The sequence below is a fragment of the Osmerus eperlanus genome, chromosome 18, assembly GCF_963692335.1.
Source record: "Osmerus eperlanus chromosome 18, fOsmEpe2.1, whole genome shotgun sequence".
Classification (NCBI taxonomy): Eukaryota; Metazoa; Chordata; class Actinopteri; order Osmeriformes; family Osmeridae; genus Osmerus; species Osmerus eperlanus.
The window spans coordinates 10,935,763-10,963,143 of NC_085035.1; the positions used below are offsets into that span (position 1 = coordinate 10,935,763).

The 27,381-nt window shown below is 43.0% G+C and overlaps 1 protein-coding gene and 1 long non-coding RNA gene across 4 annotated transcripts in view; both read left to right on the forward strand.

Annotated features, from left to right (window-relative positions):
- gpsm1b (G protein signaling modulator 1b) overlaps positions 1-26,518 on the forward strand; it is a 152,648-nt gene extending 126,130 nt beyond the window's left edge. For both annotated transcript variants that reach the window (XM_062484704.1, XM_062484703.1), the window contains exon 13: positions 25,179-26,518. In XM_062484704.1, coding sequence (XP_062340688.1) covers positions 25,179-25,379 — 201 coding nt within the window. In that variant the 3' untranslated portion in view covers positions 25,380-26,518. The remainder of the gene's footprint in view (positions 1-25,178) is intronic.
- LOC134039011 (uncharacterized) lies at positions 6,126-7,685 on the forward strand. Of its 2 annotated transcripts, none has more exons than XR_009932733.1 (2): positions 6,126-7,158; positions 7,520-7,685. It is a non-coding gene; the product is annotated as an uncharacterized LOC134039011 (long non-coding RNA). The 2 variants fall into 2 exon arrangements; XR_009932734.1 differs by lacking the exon at positions 6,126-7,158 and adding an exon at positions 7,179-7,355.
- Positions 26,519-27,381: the final 863 nt, after the last annotated feature.

Consider the following 27,381-nt stretch of genomic DNA (forward strand, 5'->3'; position numbering starts at 1 on the left):
TTCAGTTTATTTGTAATCCTTCCTTCTTAGTACATAAACATCCATAAACACCGTAAAAACTTGTGCCTCATCAGAGAGTGCTAAAAACAATAACCTTTTTCCGTTACATTCTAACAGTTTTTGAAACATTCCATATATATACACGTCTATGATCTTGCGCGAGCAAGGAACTCAGTTAAACAATAACAGTTTCTCAAACCAAATCAAAGAACAATACGGGGCAAAATCAACCGATAACAAAAACAAACACAATGACAACTGTAGAACCTTTACAGAGGTTGGGTCAGTTACACTTTATGTAACATAGACATTACATTGGACTCATATCGTTACTCTGTGGAGTCAGACATTCATTTGTAAATTTGTTACATGTCTGGTTCGTTTACTATGCAATTCAGTTGGGGAGTGATCCTCATCATGGCTCAAACCTACGCCAACTTTGTAATGGTTAGTTAGCAAGATAGTTCTGATTAAAGCACAAGAACAGTTTACACTTAACTACAGTTTGGCAGTCAATGTTAACTATTATAATATCAACAGATAGTCTGCTCTGTTTCATAAGATGTGAATTATATTTCCAAAAATAAAAGTTTGCGATGTTGTGAGCTATAATACAAATATTACAGTGACTGCGAGGGTGCGTCGACTGCACACGCCTAAAGTTATTTTAATCTAACAGATTCAGTGCTTTTGAGAAAATATTCAGGGGTCAAACCCCAGAAGCCACCCTCCCGTTCCGCCCATGGTCTATCCCGATACTCTTTTCCAGCGTTGTTCACCTTTCTCTCTATGACAAGTCTCAAACTATTTAAGACTTTGTGATCAATGTCTATGTTCTGTAGAGCACTTATCCGTCCAACTACCAAGTACAAAATCTTCAATGTGTGCCAAAATGATGTCCCCTGACAAGCCAGCCATGCTGATTTAATCTAGTAAGGCCAGCATGCCATCTTTGACACCAGTTATGTCTTCCATCATCTCTCGAATCCAGGTGTCCCTATCTGCCTATCTAAATGTTGTCTTTACAAAAACTTAATTTTGAAATAAGTAAATGTATTTATTAATTTATTTAGGTAAATGGATTCAGATAAATATTTATATGATGCTATATTTATATATTTATTGACATCTTTTTTTTATTTCAGGGTTTATTTCATAGCCATATTTATTTATGTATTTACCTATTTATTTATTTATTAGATTTTGACTAAAACGGCACTCCATTTGTTAACTCAACTAGGAGTACGTCAACTCTGAGTTAAGCGCGGGCATGAAAACTATTAAAAGCCAACATCAATGGAGCTCCTATACTAGGATCCACCATCCACCGGCAACAAAAAACTTTGTCCTACTTCACCACACTTCAGATATAAGTTTTATTTCATGTTTATGGTAAATCTGAGCACATATTCCGGAAAAAAGGCAACACGGCTGTAGCAGCGCATACAATTGGCGTGGGAGTCAATGCATACATTTGAATGTAATAGCCAGTCCATACATAGAACATTTAACCCCACTGTCCGTTAATATTACAGGAGAAAAAGTGGTGGACTTAATAAAATAGCATGTTCAATGTTATATTAAATATAAAAACATACTACGAAGAGGTAAGACATATTTTGCTTCGGCTATACGCTTGTGATTGTAGCCTCGACGTCACCTTGGTTTTAATCATATTTGACATGATACAAAGTCTAAATATCAATTGGTGCCTATTTCAACTTGTAGTAGCAGTTTCCCCAACAGAATGCTTTTCATCAAAGGATGATGATGATGATGATGATTAAGATGACGAAGAGACATTAACTGCTGCCGCAGAAATGGATGCAGAGAATTATGTATGGTAGCTACTGGTAGTTCTCTCCTAGGGCTGAACGATTAATTGCATTTGCGATTAATATCGCGATGGGACAGAACACGATTTTGTATTCGCAAAGGCTACGATTTTACTTTGGTCATGTGACACGCGAGAGGAACACAGTTTGCAGACCAAGGATCAGCTTTGCACGCTACACTGTACCTCAGCTTTGCACGCTACACTGTACCTTGACCTGTACGATCATGGCCTCAGGCTCGTCAGAACCTGAGACTACAGTCCCTTTGTCAATTTTTCCTTAAAAAAAAGATGCTGCGGAGTGTCAAGTATTGTGCAAAACCTGCCTGGCTAACGTTGCTAGGGGGCAACACCACCAACCTAATTCGGCCCTAAAAAAAACACCACAAGCCATGTACGATGCATAGCTAAAATTCTGAACACCAGTGTGTCAAATAAGCCAAATAACACCCGACAGGATCACTGATCGAAATGTTTCAAAGCCTAACTCAATGTAGCCTACTACAAAATTACTCAAGCAGTAAGCGTTCATCACGAAATATATGATACCCCTCGGTGATACACATACAGTAAGATCACTATGGCTGACGGTGCCATACTGTTTCTGTTAGGCTACTGACTGGATCAGAAATTTTCAGACAGTGTCTCTTTTTCATTTAAGATTTAACCTTTAGATGCGTGAGTTCTAAATATTTCCGACTGTCTCCACAGTGCAAGTTATTTTTCCGAAACAGTAGCTAGCTAGCTAGCTTTAGTTAAGAAAGTGCAACTAAAGCTTACGTTTCTAGTTTGTTGTGCTCAACCATTGTTCTCTCACATATATATTATTATTATAATTTATTTTTGACCCCCCTAAGCATCGTCTTGGTAGCGATTGAGTTGCTTGTATTTTTATTTACGTTCCGTTGCATGGTTTAAGTAGACATTACGTTTTTGTGTCGAAAGGTGAAGCTAACGGTGGCTAACTTGCTAGCCACAGTCACTGACGTTGCCAACGTCGCGAAAACACGCGACTACCTCTAAAAGAACATTAGTTTAGCAGCTCATTAACTTCTGGGAGATAGCTAGGCTAACTATGGCTTTACTGCAAGCCAGCTGCAGAAACGCCACAAGCAAAGAGGCCAGGGTGATAACTATTTACTCATTTTACTTTGTGATATGAAACACAATTGTGAAGTGTAATGTACAATATAAGCTGATATTATTAAGGAAGTACACTTTCGGAAACAGTAGGCTACTATTTCACTGAAGCATTAGCATCATGACATTAGCCTGTGTTGCCCGGGCAACACATACTACAGTGGTCTATGATGTAGCGTTATCTGTTTTCAATCGTTAAAATAAACATTCCTCACATACACATTTTCGTTGTAGGATTTATTCTGACATTAGTAAACGATTTGTTGGTGAAATTACCATTACCTGTGGTTTCAAACCAGTGTAGCTCACTGCAACGCTGTAGCTTACGCGAGACACACGACAAAAACATCTAACTTACACAGCTGTTTAGGAAGTCAAACGGTGACAGAACATGTTCGGCACTCCCCTTACTTAAATCAAAAGTCTATCTAACTACTAACCTGAACTTCATTGCCACAGCCTAAACGTTGTCAATCTGTTCATGAAAATAATTAATTTCAGCTTAAACCGTACAACGGAACGTTAAATCCAATTCAACCAACGCAATCGCTACCAAGACGAACACAGCAGTAGTCTAGTACTGTACCGTAGTAGTACAATTTACCGGGGCAGCTTCTCCACACAGGGCTATATCGCATTTTGCGTTGTTACTGACAATGATCGCTACCAGTGAGCTTTTTATGAATGAGCGATTTTCCACTAAATGAATGTCAAGCTTATTTACGTTTTGGGGGGCATATTTTCAGTTAGAAGATGGTACTGTTTGAATCGCGATTCCATCTTCTACTGCCGGGTAACGTCGTAGAATAATCTTCAAAGGGGGTTCTTTATTAATGAATGAATGCAATGAGTAGGCTAAATGCCTGAAAATATCATGAGAAGGGAAAAACTTAAAATGACCTTTAAGTCATAGAGATTAGGTCAATTTTTACACCGGTCTGCCAAATGTATTCGTTTTGATTCAGCGTTGAGGCTGCCTCTTGCAGGGGAAATGAGAAGACATCTATTTCATTCTACACTTCACTCGTATTTTCAGTTGTAAATGAGCAGCAAAAAAAATGCTTTTAAATCTATGTAATCTTTATAAATAATAAGTATGCATTTTTATATAAAATATACAGAAATATCAGTTGTAAAAATGTCATTCAAAAACGGACCCCTGTGCAACCGACGCAAACAAGCACACCCTACAATTTCCCCAGAAATTGTACCCTCTCTAGTTAGTGATGCAATTACTCAATAAACGCGTCTACATGATTTTTTTTATTAATCGTTGTATGCTCCACGGACAAAACTTGCACCATCATCCTTCTGCAACAAAGTGTTGCCGTGTCTTCCTGTATCGGCCCTACTGCTGTATGTTTTATTCAATCAACACATTGAATCCTATTAAAAAAGCCGAGTAAATGCACTCAATGATAGGCTACATCTGCTATTACTATCCCAACTAAAATTTCAGCTGTTAAGACTATAATATTCTTTTTATGACTAGCTAGCCTACGCCTACTTCTTCTTCTGTTTAACAGTTAAGCTTTCAGCTTCTCCCGCATTGTATTTCAGCTCTTAGCATTGTTAGATGATGCAGTTCAGTTTCCACACTGCCTCTTTTGTGTGACTCACACATTTTTGAAATTCATTTCAGCTTATGGGTATTTTCTCATTTCTGTATTTTCTGCAATAAATGTTTTTTTTCTTCAGATTTCAGCATTCCAACGCATTTTCTGCAGGAAATGCATTTTCTAGTTTATTTATTTTTTCTCCCACTTTTTTCCGTCGCCTACTCCTTTCACACAGTTTAAGCTAGAAACACTGTTCAAACTTCATTTGATAAAGTCTGAACTGTTCTAGTGTGCTATTACTTTTCTTATTGATAACTTTTAAAGTTTAAGATATTAAAGTTTAAAGTGCTAAAAAAAAAAGAATGGGTGTCAATGGTTCAGAATGTTCAAGTCAAATTCCATTGTGACGTCATGCACTGACAGAACTGTTTCTGACGCGTCAATTTATGACACTGTTTAACACTTTCCTGCCTGAATATGCATAGCTTTTCAAATAATAGACCTGACTGTTTATACAATTTTGAAGACAAGAAGTGGGGCTTTCTAATTATATAAATATTTGTATGATTATGTTAGGCAAATCATCCTTTATCAAGACAATTTCACGGAGCCATTCTGACAAACATCTTCTCCGTCATCAATACTTTTTTAGAAAACCTAATTTTTAACCACTTTAAATTCAAGCTAGAGAACAGGTTAGAGTGTATGAAATGTACGTAATTGTGTCGTGAATTCAGAACAGGAGACAGATTTAAGATGGACTATTTTGTTTAAAAGTTATAACCACTGAAGTGATGAGTGGGATAACGCAATTCCAAGCTAGCGCGATGGCTCTCCATAACTAAAAACGGTTCTACTTTTTTCCACAATCGACCAAATTGGCCAAACAAGGTATGTACATTGAGCTTAAAGTGTACATAATCTAGCTAGATCATTTTTCTTTAAGCAAGTTTCACAAAAATCTGCAAAAATCGAGGCTCAACACTGTCATAGCCGACCGTCACGAACAGCCAAACCGGGGTCACGAAAGGTTTACTGCAGCTGGCGTCACTACGAACAAAGGCTTCGTAACTGAAACTTTTTTACTTTTAGTTGACAATATTGAACACAGATGTTAAGAAACTTGTCTTTACTCTAATTATCTTCTCCGTTTTCAATTTGAAGCAGTAAATCAAACAGTAGGAATTCTCCCACGACACGCTCCGCTTTGACAAATAGGTTTTCTCAGTCCACCGTACATTACACAAGCTAATTTTCGAGCACTTTCAATACAAGATACAGGCCATGTTAGAGTTGATATATATACATAATTGTGTGGGCAATGTATAACAGCAGATAGATTTGAAATATGATCTTTTGTTTTAAAGTTATGGCCATTCCAGTGACGAGTGCTTACAACGCTAGCTACGACTGTCATCATAGCTGCCATAGAACGGCGAAACCAGGTCACATAGCTAGCTACGTCTATCGTTCGTTACCTACAAACAAATGCTTGTAACAGTATTCACTCTAGCACTCCATTTTAAAACAGCCAGTGAGGACACATCACGCAATGATCTTGAGAGGCAAAAATACAAGGGACTTCTGAAGCACCTTGCTAACTCAGGATTTGTGGAAGATTTGGCTGTCATGAAAGACATCCTGCGTGAACTCCAGAGCCTGTCTCTCAAGCTGCAGAAAAGAGAAATGTCACTCGTGGATTCAAGTATCGCCATCCAACAAACCATCAATGTTTTGACGGCCATGAAGATGACTGGTGGGGGGAAATCAACCAAGAAGGCTGAACAGTCCGTCTCATCTGGCCTTTTTAACCCTTGTGTTATCTTCGGGTCATTCTGACCCATCAGTCATTGTGACCCACCGTCGTATTGCGACAGATTTACCTCATACAAAGACAAAGTGAAGCATTTTCTTTTAACCGTTGGGCTGTCTCAGACCCCCCACATTGCAAAGGTTAAAAGAAAATTATTTTAATTTGTTTTTGTATTGGGTAAAATTGGGTAAACACAACGATGGTTCGTTATGAACCTTTGGGTCATGTGACCCGAAGGCAGCACGAGGGTTAAGAGCGTAGAGCTGAGTGAAGGCAGGGCGAAAATAAACAGGTCTTGGTTTCATGAATCAGTGATTGCGTCTCTAACTAAGCGATTACCGGAGTCCAATTTGGTCCTGATGCTCAAAGCTCTTGACAAGCGGTTTTGGCCAGGAGAGCAGGAGGACCTGATTTTGCATGGCGAACCAGAAGTACACAGCCTTGCGAAAGCGCTTGGAGAACCAACCAGGGAGGCCGTGGAGCAGTTTCGAGACTACAGGGCACTGCACCGGGGAAAACAATGGAAAGACTGTGCATGGCAAGTAGCACTTATCTCCCAACGTCAGCTGAGTGCGAACAAGGCTTTTCCGCAGTTAACAACACAAACAACCAGACGCACAAAAGGTTGCGCGAAGACAGCCTGTCTTCACTCCTGTTTGTGGACCTCAACGGACCTCCTCTGGACAAATTCGACCCAGTTCCATTTGTCAGAAGCTGGATCAAAGCAGGACATCGGCTCTATTCTTCCTGGAAACCAGGACGGCAACCACAAGAAGTCGAGCCAAGGCATCTTTGGTCTATTCTAACTTAAGGTAAGCTATTTTCAATCTTTGCAGTGACTGAATTGTGATGATAGAACTGATTGTTGTGCATAAGATGAGTGTGTGCGACTGTGCGTGTGTCATTTCCGGCTTCGGCATACGGCCACGTAAAGGCCGTTATCAGCGAGGGTCCAGCTACCACCCTGGACAGCTCCTCCCAAGCTTGCACCTCCCGTTAAGCACGGCTGGTGAGGGATAATTACAAGACACATCTGCACAGGATTAGACCTTAGTCAACCGTGCCATATAGTGAGAAGCGAGACCAATCCCAGGCGTCCGGTCTTGTGAGCACACTGTTTCGAACGACGGACTGACTAACATGCTGTATTTTCGCTCTCTCTCTCCTTCCCAGATTCGGCCGACGAAAGTGTGCCGGCACTCCTCCTTCGCTGAAACGAGGCCTGAAGAACAGTGTTCCGTCTTTTGGTTTTGTTTTCCCGACTTTGTTTCCCCACTGTTTGGTTCTCTACCGGACCCTGTCTGCCGTGTACTTATGCATTAAAAAAGCATTCACGCTCTGCCCGATCTCTTTCTTTGCCACAATGTGTTCAATGATGTATCTGTCTGATTGTATTTGCTGTAGTGTAGATGGATGGTTAAATAATGAGACAGAATTGTCTTGGCTTGCATCCATGAAATATTGTAATGTTATAGGCCTACTGCATATTGAGAAAATTTCGATCGGTATTGCGCAACAATCGGGAAATGGGGACCCCCCCGAATATTGATGGGTATTTCGCACACTGACGACGATGATGACCATGCATCCATTATTCACGCCTACAGTACGGTGTTTTGTACAAATACCACTTTGACATACATGATCCGCTGGCTAGATGTAACATGATCTTATCTACTACCCACAATAGTTCAGCCTTTTTGCAGCAGCATTTTAATCAGTTACAGTAGCTTTTGCAGTTGCACAACAAAGTCACGTAATGTGACAAGATTGTATTTAAAAGTATAAAAAAAACTCACCAGGGACAACGACAACATCGGCAAACCTGCACCATGGATTATTATATTTATGTCATGGGTGTGCAGGCACACATGATTAGTTTCTCCTCCATCTTGATACTGAAACCTAGATTCTAGGTTAGAAATGTTGACAATGATTAACGGTTGCTACGTTACAAAAAAGAAGGAATCTATCCGATTGGCCAACGCTCTTCACTGTTCCAACTTTTTTCTGTTTCTACATCTTTCAATTATTAATACTTTTCAGAATGGGTTTTATTCGTCAAGAAACTTCACACAGACAAGGAATTTACTGTGGCAGGAAGGTGCACACATTAAACATATAAGAATCTTAACCCTTGTGCTGCCTTCGGGTCACATGACCCAAAGGTTCATAACGAACCATCGTTGTGTTTACCCAATTTTACCCAATACAAAAACAAATAAAAATAATTTTCTTAACCCTCGTGCTGCCTTCGGGTCACATGACCCAAAGGTTCATAACGAACCATCGTTGTGTTTACCCAATTTTACCCAATACAAAAACAAATTAAAATAATTTTCTTTTAACCATCGCAATGTGGGGGGTCTGAGACAGCCTAGCTGTTAAAAGAAAATGCTTCACTTTGTCTTTGTATGCGGTAAATTTGTCGCAATACGACGGTGGGTCACAATGACTGATGGGTCAGAATGACCCGAAGATAACACAAGGGTTAAACCTTCGCAATGTGGGGGTCTGAGACAGCCCAACGGTTAAAAGAAAATGCTTCACTTTGTTTCTGTATGCGGTAAAGTTGTCGCAATACGACGGTGGGTCACAATGATTGATGGGTCACAATGACTAAAAGATAAGGGTTAAATAAGAAGTGTACAAGTCTAACTCATACTAAGGGGATACAAATGTAAAAGATTTAGAATGAAATGAAATGGCCATAGTACAAATAGGGCAACATAGTGCAATATGGCAAGGTGTCTTGTGCAGATAAAGTGATTCGTGGTCAAGTCAGTGTGAGTCCTTGGCCTTGTTGAAGAGGCCAGCAGTGGATGGGAAGAAACTGTTGGTGTGGCGTGAGGTTTTGGTCCTGATGGACCGCAGCCTTCTGCCGGAGGGGAGTGGCTGAAACAGTGTGTCCAGGCTGGGAGGAGTCGGCCACAATCTTCCTTGCTCGCCTCAGGGTCCTCGAGGTGTGAAGGCCCTCGAGGGTAGGCAGATTGCAGCCGATTACCTTCTCAGCAGCGCGGATGATACGCTGCAGTCTGCTCTTGTCCTTGGCAGTGGCAAAATTGTACCAGATGGTGATAGAGGTGAGGATGGACTCAATGATGGCTGTGTAGAAGTGCACCATCAATGTCTTTGGCAGGTTGAATTTCTTCAGCTGCCATAGGAAGTACATCCTCTGTTGTGCTTTCTTGGTGAGGGAGCTGATGTTCAGTTCCCACTTGAGGTCCTGGGAGAGGATAGTGCCCAGAAAGCGGAAGGACTCCAGTGTTGACTGGGGAGTCACACAGGGTGATGGGGGTTACTGTCTTAAAAGCATTGAGCTCTAACATAACGCTTTAAAATTTATGAAATTAAATAAGATACCCTTTTCATCACTCTTTTTTATCCTTTTTCAACCATGAGAAAATATTGCAATGCATAACAATGACAGATATACTTTTAACACTGTCTCACCATTTTGGTTTCAAAGCAACACTTTTTTCACCTTCATACTGCTGACATACTTTTGTCTGCTATGATATTGATAACTGTTATGCAATATACTCTTCATCACTATATTTGCTCATTTTTTCTAACTTCAAACTTTTTTCTGTTTCTCAGTCTTTCATTCTTTCATACTTTTAACGCTTAAAAATTTATGAAGGTCAATAAGATACTCTTTTCATCACTGTTTTTTTTTCTCACCATTTTGTTTTTAAATCACAGTAAAACCTTCTTCACTATTCAAGCCATCAAAACAATAGTTTCAACTGCTTTCAGCAAACACACACATTTTCTTCAGGAAATGTACCTTTCTAGTTTAGCTTTGATTTACCAAAATATTTTCGATGAGGTAGGCTACAGGCGGTATGTTCTCCATAGTTTTTCTGAACTTTGTGTGTTATGTTGCTGACTGGAGATCTGTAGGCCAGTATATATCTATATTAATAATCGCATATTAAATCGCAATTGCAAATTAATCGCGATTATCTTATTTTCGGAAATCGTTCAGCCCTATTCTCTCCCCATGTACATTTATTTACAGGCTTGTGTGGAATTGTCAGTTACAATGACATTATGAGAATAATGAATATAAAAACCGATTTGCACATTCTGATCCTGTTGAACAGAGCATGGATGCAGTATACAGTGAGATGTTCATTTAATGGCAGGTGAATTCTGCATGTGGAACGGTGAAATGTAATGCAATCTCATGTATTCCCAGTTACAAGTAAATCAGTTGTACAAACTGCACCTCATGAAGAAAGTGCCAAAAACTGACCAAGAGATGGTGTAGGCCTACTTAGGATAGAAAAATAAAGGTCAATCTTGAAAAAGATGTACTGGAACACCAGTTACAGGAGGATGCATGGTCACAGGTGATGTTAATTGTACAAACAATAGCCTATATGAATATTAATTGTTTAATATGCTGAATTTCAATTTTGACCAAGAGATGGTATACTTAGGGCAGAAGAATAAAGGCTGATCTTGTAAGGCTATCAACCTGCCCCCACCTCTCATATGATAAAATATGGAGTTACTGGATGGAGTCTCAACTTGATGGCTCTCACACATCATTGTGTAACTTACTGTAGTATTGCTAGTCATGTTGATAAGTAAGGGTCAAGATTGTGGTGTGATTAGTTGTTCTTGGGTATAAAAGGAATTGTGAAGCATCTGTGGATTCTTGATCTCCTGAGACCTTCTCCTCAGCTCTGGATTGTCCTACACCTTCTTCCTCACCTCTTGCTTTCTATCTCTGGTTTACAATAATCATGGTAGAGTAGGTAAGAGTTAACCTTCATTGATTTCATTCATTTGCAATATGATTAAATCATTATAATATTTAACCTTACTTGACCATTCTTGCTCTGATTTAACCCATAGTCAATTAACTGTAATTCCATTGGTATTGGCATTATTCAGACCAGAATTGTGTTCCAAGGTTGTGAAAAATATAATAATGACTTTTTCCCATCCTTAATGCAACCAGAAATGAGACTCAATATAAAAACTTTTTTTTTTATCAGAACTTTAACTTGAATTATAATTTTTTTTGTCCATTTTAATGGACATTGGGTCAAAACAGTTGTAAAATAACAACCATCATATGACCAATCATATGACAACATCATACATGTTTTTAGTCTTACAATTGTCACATTGACATCATATGGAACATGAAAAGTTAAAATGATTGTTTTTGTAAGGTCCAAACAGTTGTACTCTGTGCTGATGACCCGCTTCCGGGCAGGGGCAACTGAGAACCATTGTTTGTTTTCTTCATGGTAGGTTTTTGAGCCACGCTTTGTCTGGTCCTTCGCCTGGAACCTGTTTGCCTTGGGTGACCCTACCAGGGGCATAAAGCCCCCGACAACATAGCTTCCAGGATCACTAGGACACGCAAACCCCTCCACCGCGGTAAGGTGGTGACTCAGGGAGGGGTACGGGCGGCGGCCGAAGGCGGGGGCCTTGGCGGTCCGATCCTCGGCTGCAGAAGCTAGCTCTAGGGACGTGGAACGTCACCTCGCTGGCGGGAAAGGAGCCGGAACTGGTGCGCGAGGTAGAGAAGTTCCGGCTAGATATAGTCGGCCTCGCCTCAACGCACAGCATCGGCTCCGGAACCAGTCTCCTTGAGAGGGGCTGGACTCTCTTCCACTCTGGAGTTGCCCTCGGTGAGAGGCGTCGAGCTGGGGTGGGAATACTTGTTTCCCCTCGGTTCGGCGCCTGTACGTTGGGGTTCACCCCGGTGGACGAGAGGGTAGCCTCCCTCCGCCTTCGGGTGGGGGGACGGGTCCTCACTGTTGTTTGTGCTTATGCACCAAACGGCAGCACAGAGTACCCACCCTTTTTGGAGTCTCTGGGAGGGGTGCTGGAAAGCGCTCCTCCCGGAGATGCCCTCGTCCTCCTGGGGGACTTCAATGCTCATGTGGGCAATGACAGGGAGACCTGGAGGGGCGTGATTGGGAGGAACGGCCGCCCCGATCTGAACCCAAGTGGTGTTTTGTTGTTGGACTTCTGTGCTAGACACGGCTTGTCCATAACGAACACCATGTTCAAGCATAAGGGTGTCCATATGTGCACTTGGCACCAGGACACCCGAGGTCTCAGTTCGATGATAGACTTTGTAGTCGTGTCGTCGGATCTGAGGCCGAATGTTTTGGAAACTCGGGTGAGGAGAGGGGCGGAGCTGTCAACTGATCACCACCTGGTGGTGAGTTGGCTACGATGGTGGGGGAAGACGCCGGTCAGGCCTGGCAGGCCCAAACGTAATGTGAGGGTCTGCTGGGAACGGCTGGCAGAATCACCTGTCAGAAGGAGCTTCAACTCCCACCTCCGGGAGAGCTTCGATCATGTCTCGGGGGAGGCCGGGGACATTGAGTCCGAATGGGCCATGTTCCGGGCCTCCATTGTTGAGGCGGCTGACCGGAGCTGCGGACGCAAGGCGGTCGGTGCATGTCGCGGCGGTAACCCTCGGACCCGGTGGTGGACGCCGGAGGTGAGGGAAGCCGTCAAGCTGAAGAAGGAGGCCTATCGGACTTTGTTGGCTGGTAGGACTCCAGAGGCAGCTGATGTGTACCGGCAGGCCAAGCGGAATGCAGCTTTGGCGGTCGCGGAGGCAAAAACCCGGTCGTGGGAGGAGTTCGGCGAGGCCATGGAGAATGACTTCCGAACGGCTTCGAAAAGGTTCTTGGACCACCATCCGGCGACTCAGGAGGGGGAAGCAGTGCACTGTCAACGCTGTATATGGTGGGGATGGTGCGCTGCTGACCTCGATGGGGGACGTCCTGGATCGGTGGAAGGAATACTTTGAAGACCTCGTTAATCCCACCAACAAGAGTCTGGGGACATTGGGGGGGGCCTTCTATCTCTGGGGCTGAGGTCGCCGCGGTGGCAGGGCCCCTGGGGTGGATGAGGTCCGCCCGGAGTTCCTTAAGGCTCTGAATGTTGTAGGGCTGTCTTGGTTGACACGACTCTGCAACATCGCGTGGACATCGGGGACAGTGCCTCTGGACTGGCAGACCGGGGTGGTGGTTCCCCTCTTTAAAAAGGGGGACCGGAGGGTGTGCTCCAACTTTAGGGGGATCACACTCCTCAGCCTCCCTGGGAAAGTCTATTCAGGGGTTCTGGAGAGGAGGGTCCGTCGGATTGTCGAACCTCGGATTCAGGAGGAGCAATGTGGTTTTCGTCCTGGCCGTGAAACTGTGGACCAGCTCTATACCCTCGGCAGGGTTCTGGAGGGTGCATGGGAGTTCACCCAACCAGTCTACACATGTTTTGTGGATTTGGAAAAGGCGTTCGACCGTGTCCCTCGGGGGCTCATGTGGGGGGTGCTCCGGGAGTACGGGGTACCGGACTCCCTGATCGGGGCTGTTCGGTCCCTGTACGACCGGTGCCAGAGTTTGGTCCGCATTGCCGGTAGTAAGTCAAACTTATTCCTGGTGAGGGTTGGACTCTGCCAGGGCTGCCCTTTGTCACCGATTCTGTTCATAACTTATATGGACAGAATTTCTAGGCGCAGCCAGGGCATTGAGGGGGTCCGGTTCGGTGACCTCAGGATCGGGTCGCTGCTTTTTGCAGATGATGTGGTCCTGTTGGCTTCATCGGGCCGTGACCTTCAGCTCTCACTGGAGCGGTTCGCAACCGAATGCGAAGCGGCTGGGATGGGAATCAGCACCTCCAAATCTGAGGCCATGGTTATCGACCGGAAAAGGGTGGAGTGCAATCTCCGGGTCAGGGAGGAGATCTTGTCCCAAGCGGAGGAGTTCAAGTATCTCGGGGTCTTGTTCACGAGTGAGGGAAGGATGGAGCGTGAGATCGACAGGCGGATCGGTGCGGCGTCCGCAGTGATGCGGGCTCTGCATCGGTCCGTCGTGGTGAAAAAGGAGCTGAGTCGAAAGGCGAAGATCTCTTTTTTCCAGTCGATCTACGTTCCTACACTCACCTATGGTCACGAACTGTGGGTAGTGACCGAAAGAACGAGATCGCGAATACAAGCGGCCGAAATGAGTTTTCTCCGCAGGGTTTCCTGGCTCTCCCTTAGAGATAGGGTGAGAAGTTCGGTCATCCGGGAGGGGCTCAGAGTAGAACCGCTGCTCCTCCGCGTCGAGAGGGGCCACTTGAGGTGGCTCGGGCATCTGATAAGGATGCCTCCTGGACGCCTCCCTGGTGAGGTGTTCTGGGCACGTCCCACTGGGAAGAGGCCCCGGGGAAGACCCAGGACACGCTGGAGGGACTATGTCTCTCGGCTGGCCTGGGAACGCCTCGGGGTCCCCCAGGAAGAGCTGGTGGAAGTGGCCGGGGAGAGGGAAGTCTGGGCCTCCCTGCTTAGGTTTCTGCCCCCGCGACCCGACCCCCGGATAAGCGGAAGATGATGGGATGGGATGGGAAACAGTTGTAAAATATAAAATCATAGTTTTTTTTGATTGTTGTTATTTTACAATTTACAAACAAAAAAACGATTGAGAATTTACATTTAGTCATTTAGCAGACGCTCTTATCCAGAGCGACTTACAGTAAGTACAGGGACATTCCCCCAAGGCAAGTAGGGTGAAGTGCCTTGTCCAAGGACACATCGTCAATCAAACCGGCAACCTTCTGATTACTAGCCTGACTCCCTAACCGCTCAGCCACCTGACTCAGAATCTCACAATTCTGTCACTTTAGCCTCATTTTCTGTGGGCATCTTTGAAGCAGTTTCTCTGTGACACAAAGCAGAAGTGCACCTTGCACTTGTCACAGTAGACATGCGGTTTTCCGGAACAGCCTGGCAATTTGCACCTTGTTGCTTCTTTTTTTTCATCATAATTTGGCATGTGATCCAGCATGTCGGTCTGCACCTCTTGAATGGGCCATTGTTCCATGGCTCTTCTCTTTTTTGCTGGCTCATCATGAGGAGTTGGACTTTTACATGGACTGGGTGTGTTGGAACTGCTCGGCCTCCCTCATTTTCTCAATGCGTGGGGCTGCCCCATGCGCACAAGAGCTTCTGCCACATTCATTTTGAAGTCAAGGAGATCCATGATTTGCTGTGGCCGAGTGCCCTGGCGTTCTTTATCTCTGCGATACTCAAGCCAGCTGTTCACTACAGCAACATCAAAGGCATCAGTAATCATGCGCAGTGGCCATTTGGGGGTCCGGATTTCAATCCTGTAGAGGCTGATAAGTTGATCAAGCTTGTCCGACCCTCCCAGGGCTTTACAAGAGGGTCATCCTCAAGTAACAGGTTTCTATCTGTCTCCTCTGGCTCATAATCCTCTCTGTCTTCCTCATCCTGACCTTCCACTGCCTCAATCTCAATTTCTTCCCCTACCAATGGTACCTCTGCCTCATCCCTGTCTTCCCCTAAAATCATCCACAAAACATTATCTGTCTGTATCTGTCTATATAGGCTTTTTGGCAACACTTTAGTTTAGGGCCCTTACATAACTTAATAACACATTCAAAAACCATACATAACATGTTAGTAAGCAATATATGAACATTTATGGAGTGCTTATGTCAACCATCGCAGATTGACATAGGAACAGTATGGTGACATAGCACACCCTGAGTATGTAAGGGCCCTAAATTTTGTTTGTATTCCTATTATATATATTATTTTAATCTTATATGTGATACTGAGACTATTTTGCAATATGACATTTCTTCCTCACTGACTTTCTACACTCACCAACTCTTGAAAATCTATCAGCATCTCCAACTTCCTCATCGCTTCCCATAAAGTCAACATCAGAGATATTTCCATTGTCAATCAGTTCAAGGACTTCAAGGGCTGTATATTCAGCGTATGGAATATTTTCAACTTATTATCAACTCATTCTCTTGTTCTGATGTACTGTTTTTATAGTAATAAGGTCATTCATCAATACTGGAGAATTTAGTGTGGTGGATTTTTTTTAAATGACAACAAGCAGAGCTATACTGCCGTTTGATTGGTTGTTAAACATCCAATTAAATGAACTTGAGGTATCAGGTGGTGATAAATGTTACAAAAAGTTTAAAAAACCCAAGCTGTCATGTGACGTCCATTGTAATGGACACAGGGTCTGAAGGGGTTAATGTTAATACACTGCTCAGTTTCCCATCTTCCTTCAAACCATAGGGGAATTCGTTTTGGTTGTTTGGCCAATATTGACCCCCTACAATCTTGAAAAAGGTTACTGGATGGTACATAATCAGAATCAATTTATTGATCCCCGAAGGGAAACTCTTTGTTACAGCAGCTCGCCTTTACGTCAGTGCACACAGGAGAAAGTACTATCAAAGATAAAATACAATACACTATAAAACTATAAAACAGGTCAGAAAATAAATTAAGTACCAGGTGGGTATAAGTATAAAATAAATCAAATAAGTAAGTGTGAAGTACCAAGTGGGTTTACCGGTTGATGATGATAATACGGTATAATAATGCAATATAATAGTATAAGGAATAAGTAGTAGTGCTACAGCAATAATGGAGGTATGAATAATAAATAGGAAAAACTCAATATTGCACAGAGTATTACACAGAATATTGCGCAATTATTTCAAGTATGGCAAGATGTAATGATCAATGTCCAGTTTAGTGACCTAGGGTCATACAGACTAACCCTTAGAGGGAAGAGTTAAAGAGTTTGATGGCCACAGGCAGGAATGACTTCCTGTGGCGCTCTGTGGTGCTTTTTGGGAGGATGAGTCTTCCACTGAAGGTACTCCTTTGCTTGACCAGCACTTCATGGAGTGGGTGGGAGACACAGTCCAAGATGGCATGTAGCTTGGCCAGCATGCTCCTCTTTGACACTACCGCCAGAGTCCAGCTCCACCCCCACAATGTCACTGGCCTTACGGATCAGTTTGTTGAGTCTGTTGGTGTCCGCTACCCGTAACCTGCTGCCCCAGCATGCAACAGCATACAGGATAGCACTGGCCACCACAGACTCATAAAACATCTTCGGACATATGCGTCCTTAACGTTGGCATACAGCAGGTCCAGTTTCCTCTCCTCTCTAGTAGGACAATTCACATACTGGGTGAAATTAGTCAGTGTTGTTGAAACACTGACATGGTTGAAGTCACCCGAGAATAATATGAATGCACTTGGGTGTTGAGCAGACCCTCGCCCCTCGACTTGAGGCAACGGCCCCAGTGGATGTAGGTGGTATTGTATTTCCTATTTGCTACCTGACTCGTCCGGTCGTTTTTATTCTATTAACTCCAGTCAACATATCTAAAACTATATCCCCCAATAATTTTTGTTTGAATCTTGAACCTGGCTCATACTACTAGTGTTATGTATTCGTGGTTTCCACTTTAGAGTACCTGGTTAATGTGAAGTACAAAACGGACACGTCTTTATAGCTTGAACTGTAATCGTTTATATATATATATATATATCAAACTCATATCCTAACCTTGAGGTAGGGAGTAGACTGTCCCAAACCCCAGAGTCCGTCAAGGGTTTATTCTGCCCTTGTTCTTGAGACGTGACTCCTTAAACTATTGTAACAAAAACATGTCAGTCTATTCAGCATGTCCCAACAACACAATTTCCATATACGGTATGCCTTAAGGGCTGTACCTAACTGGTGGTTTAGCAACACAAGATGGGTATCTCTTATCAGTCTCTCGAAGTGGTGTGCTGGTGGCTTCTGGTGTTATCTGTGGTGATGCCACGCACACGGAATCAGGAGTAGCAGGTTCTGGAACCGTGGGATGAGTAGCAGGTTCTGGAACAGTGTCCTTGAACGCAGGCAGTTTTACTGGACTGGGGAACGACTCTGTTTCTTCCAGCAGTGGAGCCTCCAACTCAGCGTGACGGGCCAGCATTTGGTCAGCATGGCGTCTCCAGTGTTCCGATGATCCGACATCGACTGTGTATGACACAGGACCGGTTTCTGCGGATACTATGCCAGGCGTCCACTTCTCACCTCCTCTCCCATAATCACGAACTAGCACTTTGTCACACACCCGGAATGACCTGGCTTTTGCATGTATTTCACGATGAGCACTCTGCGCCCCTTGCGCTTTCTCTACTCGTGATGCTACGTCTGGTTTTAACAAGTCAAGTCGTGATCGCAGTTTGCGACGCATGAAAAGCATGGCTGGTGATTCCTTGGTTGTTGAGTGCGGAGTGTTGCGATACATCAACAGGAACGCATCCAGTCTGTGTTGAATTGACATTGTCCCTACCGAGCGTTTCATTGAGTGCTTGAAGGTTTGCACAAAACGTTCTGCTAGCCCATTTGTGGCTGGGTGGAATGGTGCAGAGCGTATGTGTTTCACTCCGTTTCCCTTCATGAACGTGTCAAACTCACTCGATGTGAACTGGGGGCCATTGTCGCTTACCAAAACTTCTGGAAGTCCATAACGACTGAATAGCCCTCTCAACACCTGTATGGTCTTGACAGTTGTAGTGGAGCTCATGAGGTGCACTTCCGGCCATTTGGAATGAGCGTCCACGACCACCATGAACATATGGCCTTGGAAAGGGCCAGCAAAATCGACATGGAGTCTCTGCCATGGAGCTCCAGGCCATGTCCAGGGATGGAGAGGTGATGGACCTGGTGCTTTCTGGGTAAGTTGACAGGATTGGCAGGTCTTTGACACTTGTTCAATTTGTGCGTCGATTCCTGGCCACCACATATAACTACGAGCGACAGCCTTCATCTTCACCACACCAGGGTGTCCGGTGTGTAGCTCAGACAACACTCTGTGTCTCAGTTTTGGAGGGATGACGACGCGGATACCACACATGAGGCACCCTTGCTGGAGAGTCAGTTCATCCTTCCTACTGATGAATGGCATCAGGGCGCTGTCCACATCCTGGACCCTTGGGAAACGACCTGTGGATACCATCTCCAGTACCCGGGCAATGATAGGATCTGTCCTACTTTCTCTGCAGATCTCCTTGCTGCTCACAGGTAAGGCTTCCATGTGGTTGATGTGAAAACTGTCCACAGCATTAGTCCTTTCTATTGTAGGTGTAGGCAGTGGCAGGCGTGACAACCCGTCAGCGTTACAGTGGCGTGCTGCCTCTCTGTACTGTATGTTGTAATCGTGAGCAGCCAACAGTAGAGCCCATCGCTGCATTCTCGCAGCAGCCATAGATGGTATAGCTTTGCTCGGGCTCAGAATTGTGGTCAGCGGTCGATGATCTGTGAGGAGCGTGAACTTCCTGCCATACAAGTAGTGGTGGAATTTACGAACCCCGAAAACGATGGAAAGAGCTTCACGCTCTATCTGAGCATAATTCTGCTCCGCCTTGATCAGCGTCCTTGATGCAAAGGCTATAGGCCTCTCTTGTCCATTCAGCAGGATGTGTGAAAAGACACTGCCTACCCCATAGGGTGAAGCGTCGCAGGCAAGTCTAATGGGGAGCTCTGGATTGTAATGAGTCAAGACACTTTGTGATAACAGCTGCTGCTTGGCTTCTCTAAAAGCTGTTTCACATTCTGACGTCCATTGCCATTGCTTTCCTTTGCACAGGAGTGAATTCAGCGGGTTGAGGATGGACGACAGGTTTGGAATGAATCTGCTATAATAATTAACCATCCCTAAAAATGAACGAAGCTGACTCACATCAGTAGGTGCCGGAGCGTCCACGATTGCCCGGACTTTCTCTGGTGTCTTGTGCAGACCTTGGGCATTGATGACATGGCCCAAGTATTCAAGTGAATCCTTGAAAAATTCACATTTTTCCTTTTTTAAGTCGTAGACCGAAGTCTTCCAAACGTCCCAGGACTGCGTCCAAATTCTTTAAATGATGCATACGGTCCTGGCCCGTGATAAGAATGTCATCCAGGTAGCAGTGAACATTCGAAAGACCCTGGAGGACCTGGTCCATGGCCCTCTGGAAAATCGCTGGTGATGACGTGATCCCAAAAGCAAGTCTGTTGTAGCAGAACAGTCCCTTGGATGTTGTAATGGTAAGGTATTTGCAAGATTTCTCTTCAACAGGCATTTGCAAGTATGCATGAGACAAATCCAGCTTACTGAAATGCTGGCTGCCTGCAAGTGATGCGAATAAGTCCTCAATTCTTGGGATCGGGTATTTTTCTACACACAGAACGGGGTTGATTGTCACCTTAAAATCGCCACCAATCCTTACATCGCCATTCTTTTTGACAACTGGCACGATGGGCGTTGCCCAGTCACTGAACTTTATAGGTGATATGATGCCCTCTTCACACAGTCTGTCAATTTCAGCCTCTACCTTAGGCCTGAGAGCATAAGGAACGACTCTTGCCTGACAAAACTTTAGCTGATGTTCTGCTTTCAGAGCTATAGCAGCTTCAATGCCTTTCAGTGTGCCCAGCTCTGTCTTGAACACTTCCTTGTGCTTCAGTAGCACCCCGTCTAGTGTCTCCTCGCGAATCATCTTTATTTCCCGCCAGTCAATCCGTATTTTTGCAGCCATTCCCTACCGAAAAGTGGAGGCAAGGCCCCTTTAACCACATACAGCAGTAGCTTAGCCCTCTGCCTATTCATTTTTCCCGCGACTGTGATGACGCCTTCTGGAGAAATCATCTCGCCTGTGTATGTCTTCAACACGACATTAGTATGGTGCAATGGTAAGTGGCACAATTGCATGTCATACAGTTCTTTTTAAATAAGAGAAACTGCAGCACCTGTGTCTAACTCCATTTCAATTATCTTCCCTTCGATTTTTGGTTTAACGCACATATGTGACAGATTTCCAGTCTGTGCCATCATATACACTGTTAACTCAGAATCCGTTGTGCTACCATCACTGTTTGATATATCTTTTGCATCCATGTGGTGCACCCTGTTCTTTTTAAATTTCGGTTTCACAGTTTTTTCCTTCTTTACAGTCTCTTTGTTTCTACACACTTTGGATATGTGACCTGTCCTTCCACAATTGTGGCATTTTTGATCCTTGTAGTAACAGTCCACTTCCTTATGATTCGTTTTTCCACAGCGCACGCACTTGTTGCGATGCTGACTATTCATTGAAATAGCATGCACTTTCATTGCACTACTTAGCTGATGCGTTTCTCTTGCCACTGTCTCCATAGACACGGCTATCTCCATTGCCCTGTTGAAAGTGAGCGCGGCCTCGGTCAGCAATCTCTTCTGTATTGCCTCTGTGTTCAATCCACATACGAGCCTGTCTCTGATCGCGTCATGCAAGTGTGCTCCTAACTCGCAGTGTTCTGACAACTTTTTAATGACTGCTATGTACTGCGTCACAGATTGTTGGTTCCGTGTATGAAAACGAAATCTTTCGGCAATTACTAGCGGCTTCGGAGAAAAATGTCCTTGCAAAGCATCCACAATATCCTTATAGGTCTTTTCTCCAGGCTTTTCCGGAGCCATTAAGCTACGTAAAAGTCCATAGGTTTTAGCACCAACTACACTAAGAAGAACAACAACCTTTTTGTTTTCCTCAATGTAATTTGCCGTTAAAAAATGTCAAACCTTTCCACGTAGGTAGCCCATTGTTCCACCGATTCGTCGAATGCGGCGATATGACCGATGAATCCGTATGAAGCCATGTTAGCAATCGTCCTCTCTTGCTAGTTGGCGCGCTCAATAGCGTTTGCTAGCAACTCTTCATTCACGGCAAAACTTCACTTCTCACTTTCCACTCACAGTCAATACTGCGGCAGAAACAATACAGGTAAACTAAAGAGCATCCTCGTCGCCAATTTATGTTATGTATTCGTGGTTTCCACTTTAGAGTACCTGGTTAATGTGAAGTACAAAACGGAAAGTCAAGACATCACAACTAGCTTTTTAATAGAATACTTTTTTCCTGATTTTTGCAAAGTTCGAAACCAATCCGAAATGCCGAAATGAGTAAACTAGCACCCCATTTATTTGCTTACGTCAAGAAAAGTTGCCTGTAAACGTGCTCGCGGATACGAACAGGGGACGAGTACAAAAGGGAACATCAGCAAATCGCTGATTTACCTGAGCTGAATGAGAACAAGGAGAAAGGGCTTGATAATCTACAGTTGCCTACCTTTATAGCAAGTTTTACAAATGGTTGCACACATACATGACGGTTGTTTGTAGAGTTTATTTCCATTATTTTAAAGCAGATTTAACCATTTTGTAATGAACACTATTATGCTCATGGCATGACGAACGTAATTATAGCCTGATATAATTAGTTATAATATCGTGGTATGTTACGGCGTCATTATAGATTGTTGACATGTTATTCTGGAGCAAAGACGAAGATGTATAAATCATGTCTGATAACCACAATATTGTTATGGTCGTTATATTCTTAGAACTTTATGTCAGTTAACATCACAACGATGGCATTAACAATAAGCTATTAATAGTAAGCAACACTCATCATCATTATGATAGTAACATATGCTTAATTTAGATTGCTTTGCCGAGCTAGAACAACGACGGAGCCAGATATTCAAGTTTACAGTTTCTTTAATCCGACACAAAATTTAAGCAGTCAAACTAAAAACACGAAGCAAAAAGAGCAACACGTATAATACTACAGTACTAATAGTATAGAACAATTATCACCCTACTTCACACCACTGTCAAGCATGCTCAACTGCGCATGTCGGCTGCAAAAGACGAACTTCTCCCGGGTATAATACACTTAGAGTGTCGATCAGGTCATCATATATCTCTGGCCACTGGATTTCAGAGCTTGACATTAACTTTTTGAGGCACTTGTCCTTTGGGCAAGTACATTTACGTTTCATTTGTCCATGCACAAAAGTCACTTGACCCCCGATACCTTTAAATAGCCTGACCAAGTGATAGGGCAAAACTAGCCTGGCTAAGGAGGTCACTTTCTCAGGCAAATGACGAATGAAACAGGCTCGGTTAAAGAAATCCGAGATGCTGGCTATCTTCAGCAGGCTCGTATCTACAAAAGGCAGTCCTCCCTGACGTTTTTACTGTAGAATGGAGTGAACGAGCAAAACTAGGCTGGCTCGGGCAAAACTAGCCTGGCTAACAAAGGTCGCTTTCTCAGGCAAATGATGAATGAAACAGGCTTGGTTAAAGAAATACGAGATGCTGGCTATCTTCAGCAGGCTTGTATCTACAAAAGGCAGTCCTCCCTGACGTTTATAGTGGGGAATGGAGTGAAATACAACATTGTGCACACTGCCAGTGAGCGACCCGAGTCTGACTGAGGCTAACGATGTCAAATCAGTGTAACAGGGACGCAGTCTCACTCAGATTGCCAGTTTTACACAAATCACAAAAATAATCGGACCAGCTGGCTAAAAGCAGAATTCCCATATCTCTTTAAAGCTGCCCTGCTTGACTTTTTAGGTGTATAATTGACTGTAAAACTGTAAAATTGTGAACTTTGTGACATGACATGAAGACATAGCTGCCGCATAAGACTATGCGGTCTACCGGGCGACATTCTCACTCAAATTTCGAGACTTTCGGAACCCAAATCAAAATTCTGATGTGACAGATCAATGGGGAATCGCTTTCTCTCTTGAGGACAGCCTTAACCCGCTAACCTGGAATACCCCCCGGTACTTCTGCTCGTCCTTTTTGTTGTTCAGTTATTGAAAATTAGCCAGAAGACTGGAAGGCAGAGGCGGGCGGGTCGCTCGTCATCTAATGCACAAACACGACACCTCTCCTTCACTTTTGTTTGCCGTATTAATTTATTAACCCTTGTGTTATCTTCGGGTCATTCTGACCCATCAGTCATTGTGACCCACCGTCGTATTGCGACAAATTTACCTCATACAAAAACAAAGTGAAGCATTTTCTTTTAACTGTCGGGCTGTCTCAGACCCCCCACATTGGAATGGTTAAAAGAAAATTATTTGTATTTGTTTTTGTATTGGGTAAAATTGGGTAAACACAACGATGGTTCGTTATGAACCTTTGGGTCATGTGACCCGAAGGCAGCACGAGGGTTAAAGAAAGAAAAGAATCCTGACCACCAAACCCAGTTGGCTAGGGGACCATCAAACAGACCACCAGTTTCGCAATGGATCTTTTCAGTCATGTTGAACTTGCACTAAACACTTCACTAGCACTTGGACTAATGTGCACTAGAGGTTGGAGGCTGTATGATTACTTCAGTGAATTTTGTTTAGTGAATGAACTAATGCGATTATCAGCCATTCGTAATGAAATGAAACTAAGTGCTTAATGCTAGTGATGGGGGAAACAAAGCTTTCCGAAGCAACAAGCTATTTGAAGTAATTGTGTCAAAAAAGTCTCGCTTTTTCGAAGCATTTGATACATCCTCTCCATAGGGACATCTGCTGGTCAGTTCATGGTATGGCGACTGTATCGAGAGATTAATCTATAATTCCAGGAATCTGTGTGTGTTGCCGACTTCATCACGGGCACTGTGCACTATCTATCTATAGTTACAGGAATATGTAGCCTAAGTGTGTGTGTCTCACCGACATCTTACTTAGCGACTGCATTACGAGCATTGTGCACTCGTGTTATGAATGAGGTAGTTTGTGCTATGCAGTGCTAATTTTGGTAGCTCATTTAGATTCCGTTTTAGTCATTTGAGAAAAAATCATTTTAGTTTGTATTTTACTTTTAACTTACAAAGTCAACTATTTTTTTGTTTGTATTTTAGGCATTTGGTATTTTATGATCACAAACATTCATTTTCTTCACTTTTCTTGGACCCTGGACATCCAGCTTTATCTTCAGCTTTCTATCTTTTCCATAACTAATACAATTAGGCTTTAGTTATTAGACAACAACTTGTCCTTTAGCCCACTTGTAACATTCTAGTAAATTTTTTGCTACTTTATGGAGAAAATGTATTGATAATGCAATAGACAGAAATTAGTATCTCAATGAAGAGACTTTTCTCTCAATCTCACTCTATATTTCTCCTCTATTTCCATGTCCTGTCCTGCAGTCCTCCAGGATAAATGACCAACGGTGCTCCCCTCCAGATGCAGGCTCTAGGGCCCCCACAGTGCCTGATGAGGACTTCTTCAGCCTCATCCAGAGGGTGCAGGCCAAGCGCATGGATGAGCAACGTGTCCAGCTCCCCTCAGATGAACAAGATGGGCCCTGCTCCCATGAGGTCCAACCGTCCTCCAGTGACAACAACTAGGAGTCGAAGAACACACCCATTGGGAACTCTATTTAAAAAAGAAATGTACACAATTCTATCAAGAACATTGATGACCATTCAAGGAGGGGTGTGAAGAGAAGTGAATTAGGTTGAATGTGCAATAGGTGATGCTTTTCCAGTTGTCAATAAATGTTTTAGCTTAGATTTAGATGTGTATAAATCCAATTGGAAGTTTGACTTGAGGGAAACATTTTGACAGGGATGAGACATGTATTAACACATAAGACACAGATATTTACCCTGTCAACTGCCTTAATCAATTTGTCTGAGGCTCACATTATATTCCCAAGTGTCAGACATTCTGTGGTCTTAAGTAGCATGATAAGTATTTTAATATTTGTAAATGAGTGTTTGAAGGTTTGCGTGTTTGTGTAAATGAATGATTATTGTTGAAATCGTTGTATTGTATGTTATAACAGTGTTAGGTTCAGTATGGTTATTGGTGACAAACTGTAACTCAATGTTAAACCATCTGTTTCCATTACTTTAATGAATCTAGAAACTGCAGTGGATCATCTTTTTTCTCAAACACTAGGCTAGATTTTACATTTAAACCAATAAAGCTATTCATCAGAATGTATCCAGACAAATACAGTGATTATTGGTAAAGTACATTATGCACAATATGTAGCATACATATTAAACTGCAATTAGATCTTGATCTGAGAATTTCAAACAACCTAAAATAACTACATATACACCATAAATACTTTTTGATAGTGAAGCTTATCAAACTCAAATATGAGTGCATCATCACATCAGCTAGGCCATGTTACTGTAGTGCCAACCACATACAAATCAGCCAAGAATATACTGTATTCAGCCATTGTATATGATATTGCCATTTCAATGTTTAAGGTTGTTTCTGAATTGTATGTGGCCTGCTACAATATTTGAGTAAGACTGTAAGCTTTGAAGTTTAATTTCTACTAGAAAATGCTACATTTTCCACTGACACACTGCCTCTATGATTACAGCTGTGTATTACAGCTGTCCTATGTATAACCCATCTAATTTTTGGATGTGAAAAATTGTATTCATTACTTTTTGAAGTAGAACTAATGTGCTCAGAGTAAAAGGATTTAAGCATTTTTTTGTTAAACAAGTTACAAGCTGTATTTAAGTGTACAGTAATTACTTTGCATATTTTAATGATTATTTTGTCAAATCTAGAGTGTCTGTTTTTTAGTGCTTGTTGTGTATTTATGTGGTTATTAGACAGTCGCCTGTAACATAACCAGAGGACCAAAGAGAGGTATTGTTGAACATAAACAAAAGTTGTTGAAAGAGCGATTGTAACTTTAAGACAGTTTGTCTAATTGATAATACATCATGGTTTTAGCTTATGGGCTCCTTTAGTACTTTATCTTGATACAGTGCTCAGCATAAATGAGTACACCCCCTTTGAAAAGTAGCATTTTAAACAATATCTCAATGAACACGAAAACAATTGTCCAAATTGTCTCCATGATTGTTAATGACAGCACCAAGGCTTCTGGGCTTGGAATGAACAAGCTGGCGACATTTTGCAACATCCATCTTTTTCCATTCTTCAAGAATTACCTCTTTTAGAGATTGGATATCATGCAGCCCCACATAAGGATACTGCCACCACCATGTTTCACTGTAGACACCATGAATTTTTCTTTGTATTCCTCACCTTTGCAACGCCATACAGTTTTGAAGCCATCAGTTACAAAAACATTTATCTTGGTCTCATCACTCCAGAGTATAGAGCCCCAGTAGTCTTCATCTTTGTCAGCATGGGCCCTGGCAAACTCTAGGCGGGCGTTTTTGTGCCTGGCCTTTAGGAGAGGCTTCTTTCGTGGACGGCACCCATGCATGCCATTCCTCTGCAGTGTACGCCGTATTGTGTCACAGGAAAAAGTCACCCCAGTTTGGCTTTCTACTTTTTTAGATAACTGAATTGAACTTGCGTGCCGATTTTCTTCAAACCTTCTCATCAGAAGATCCTGTCGAG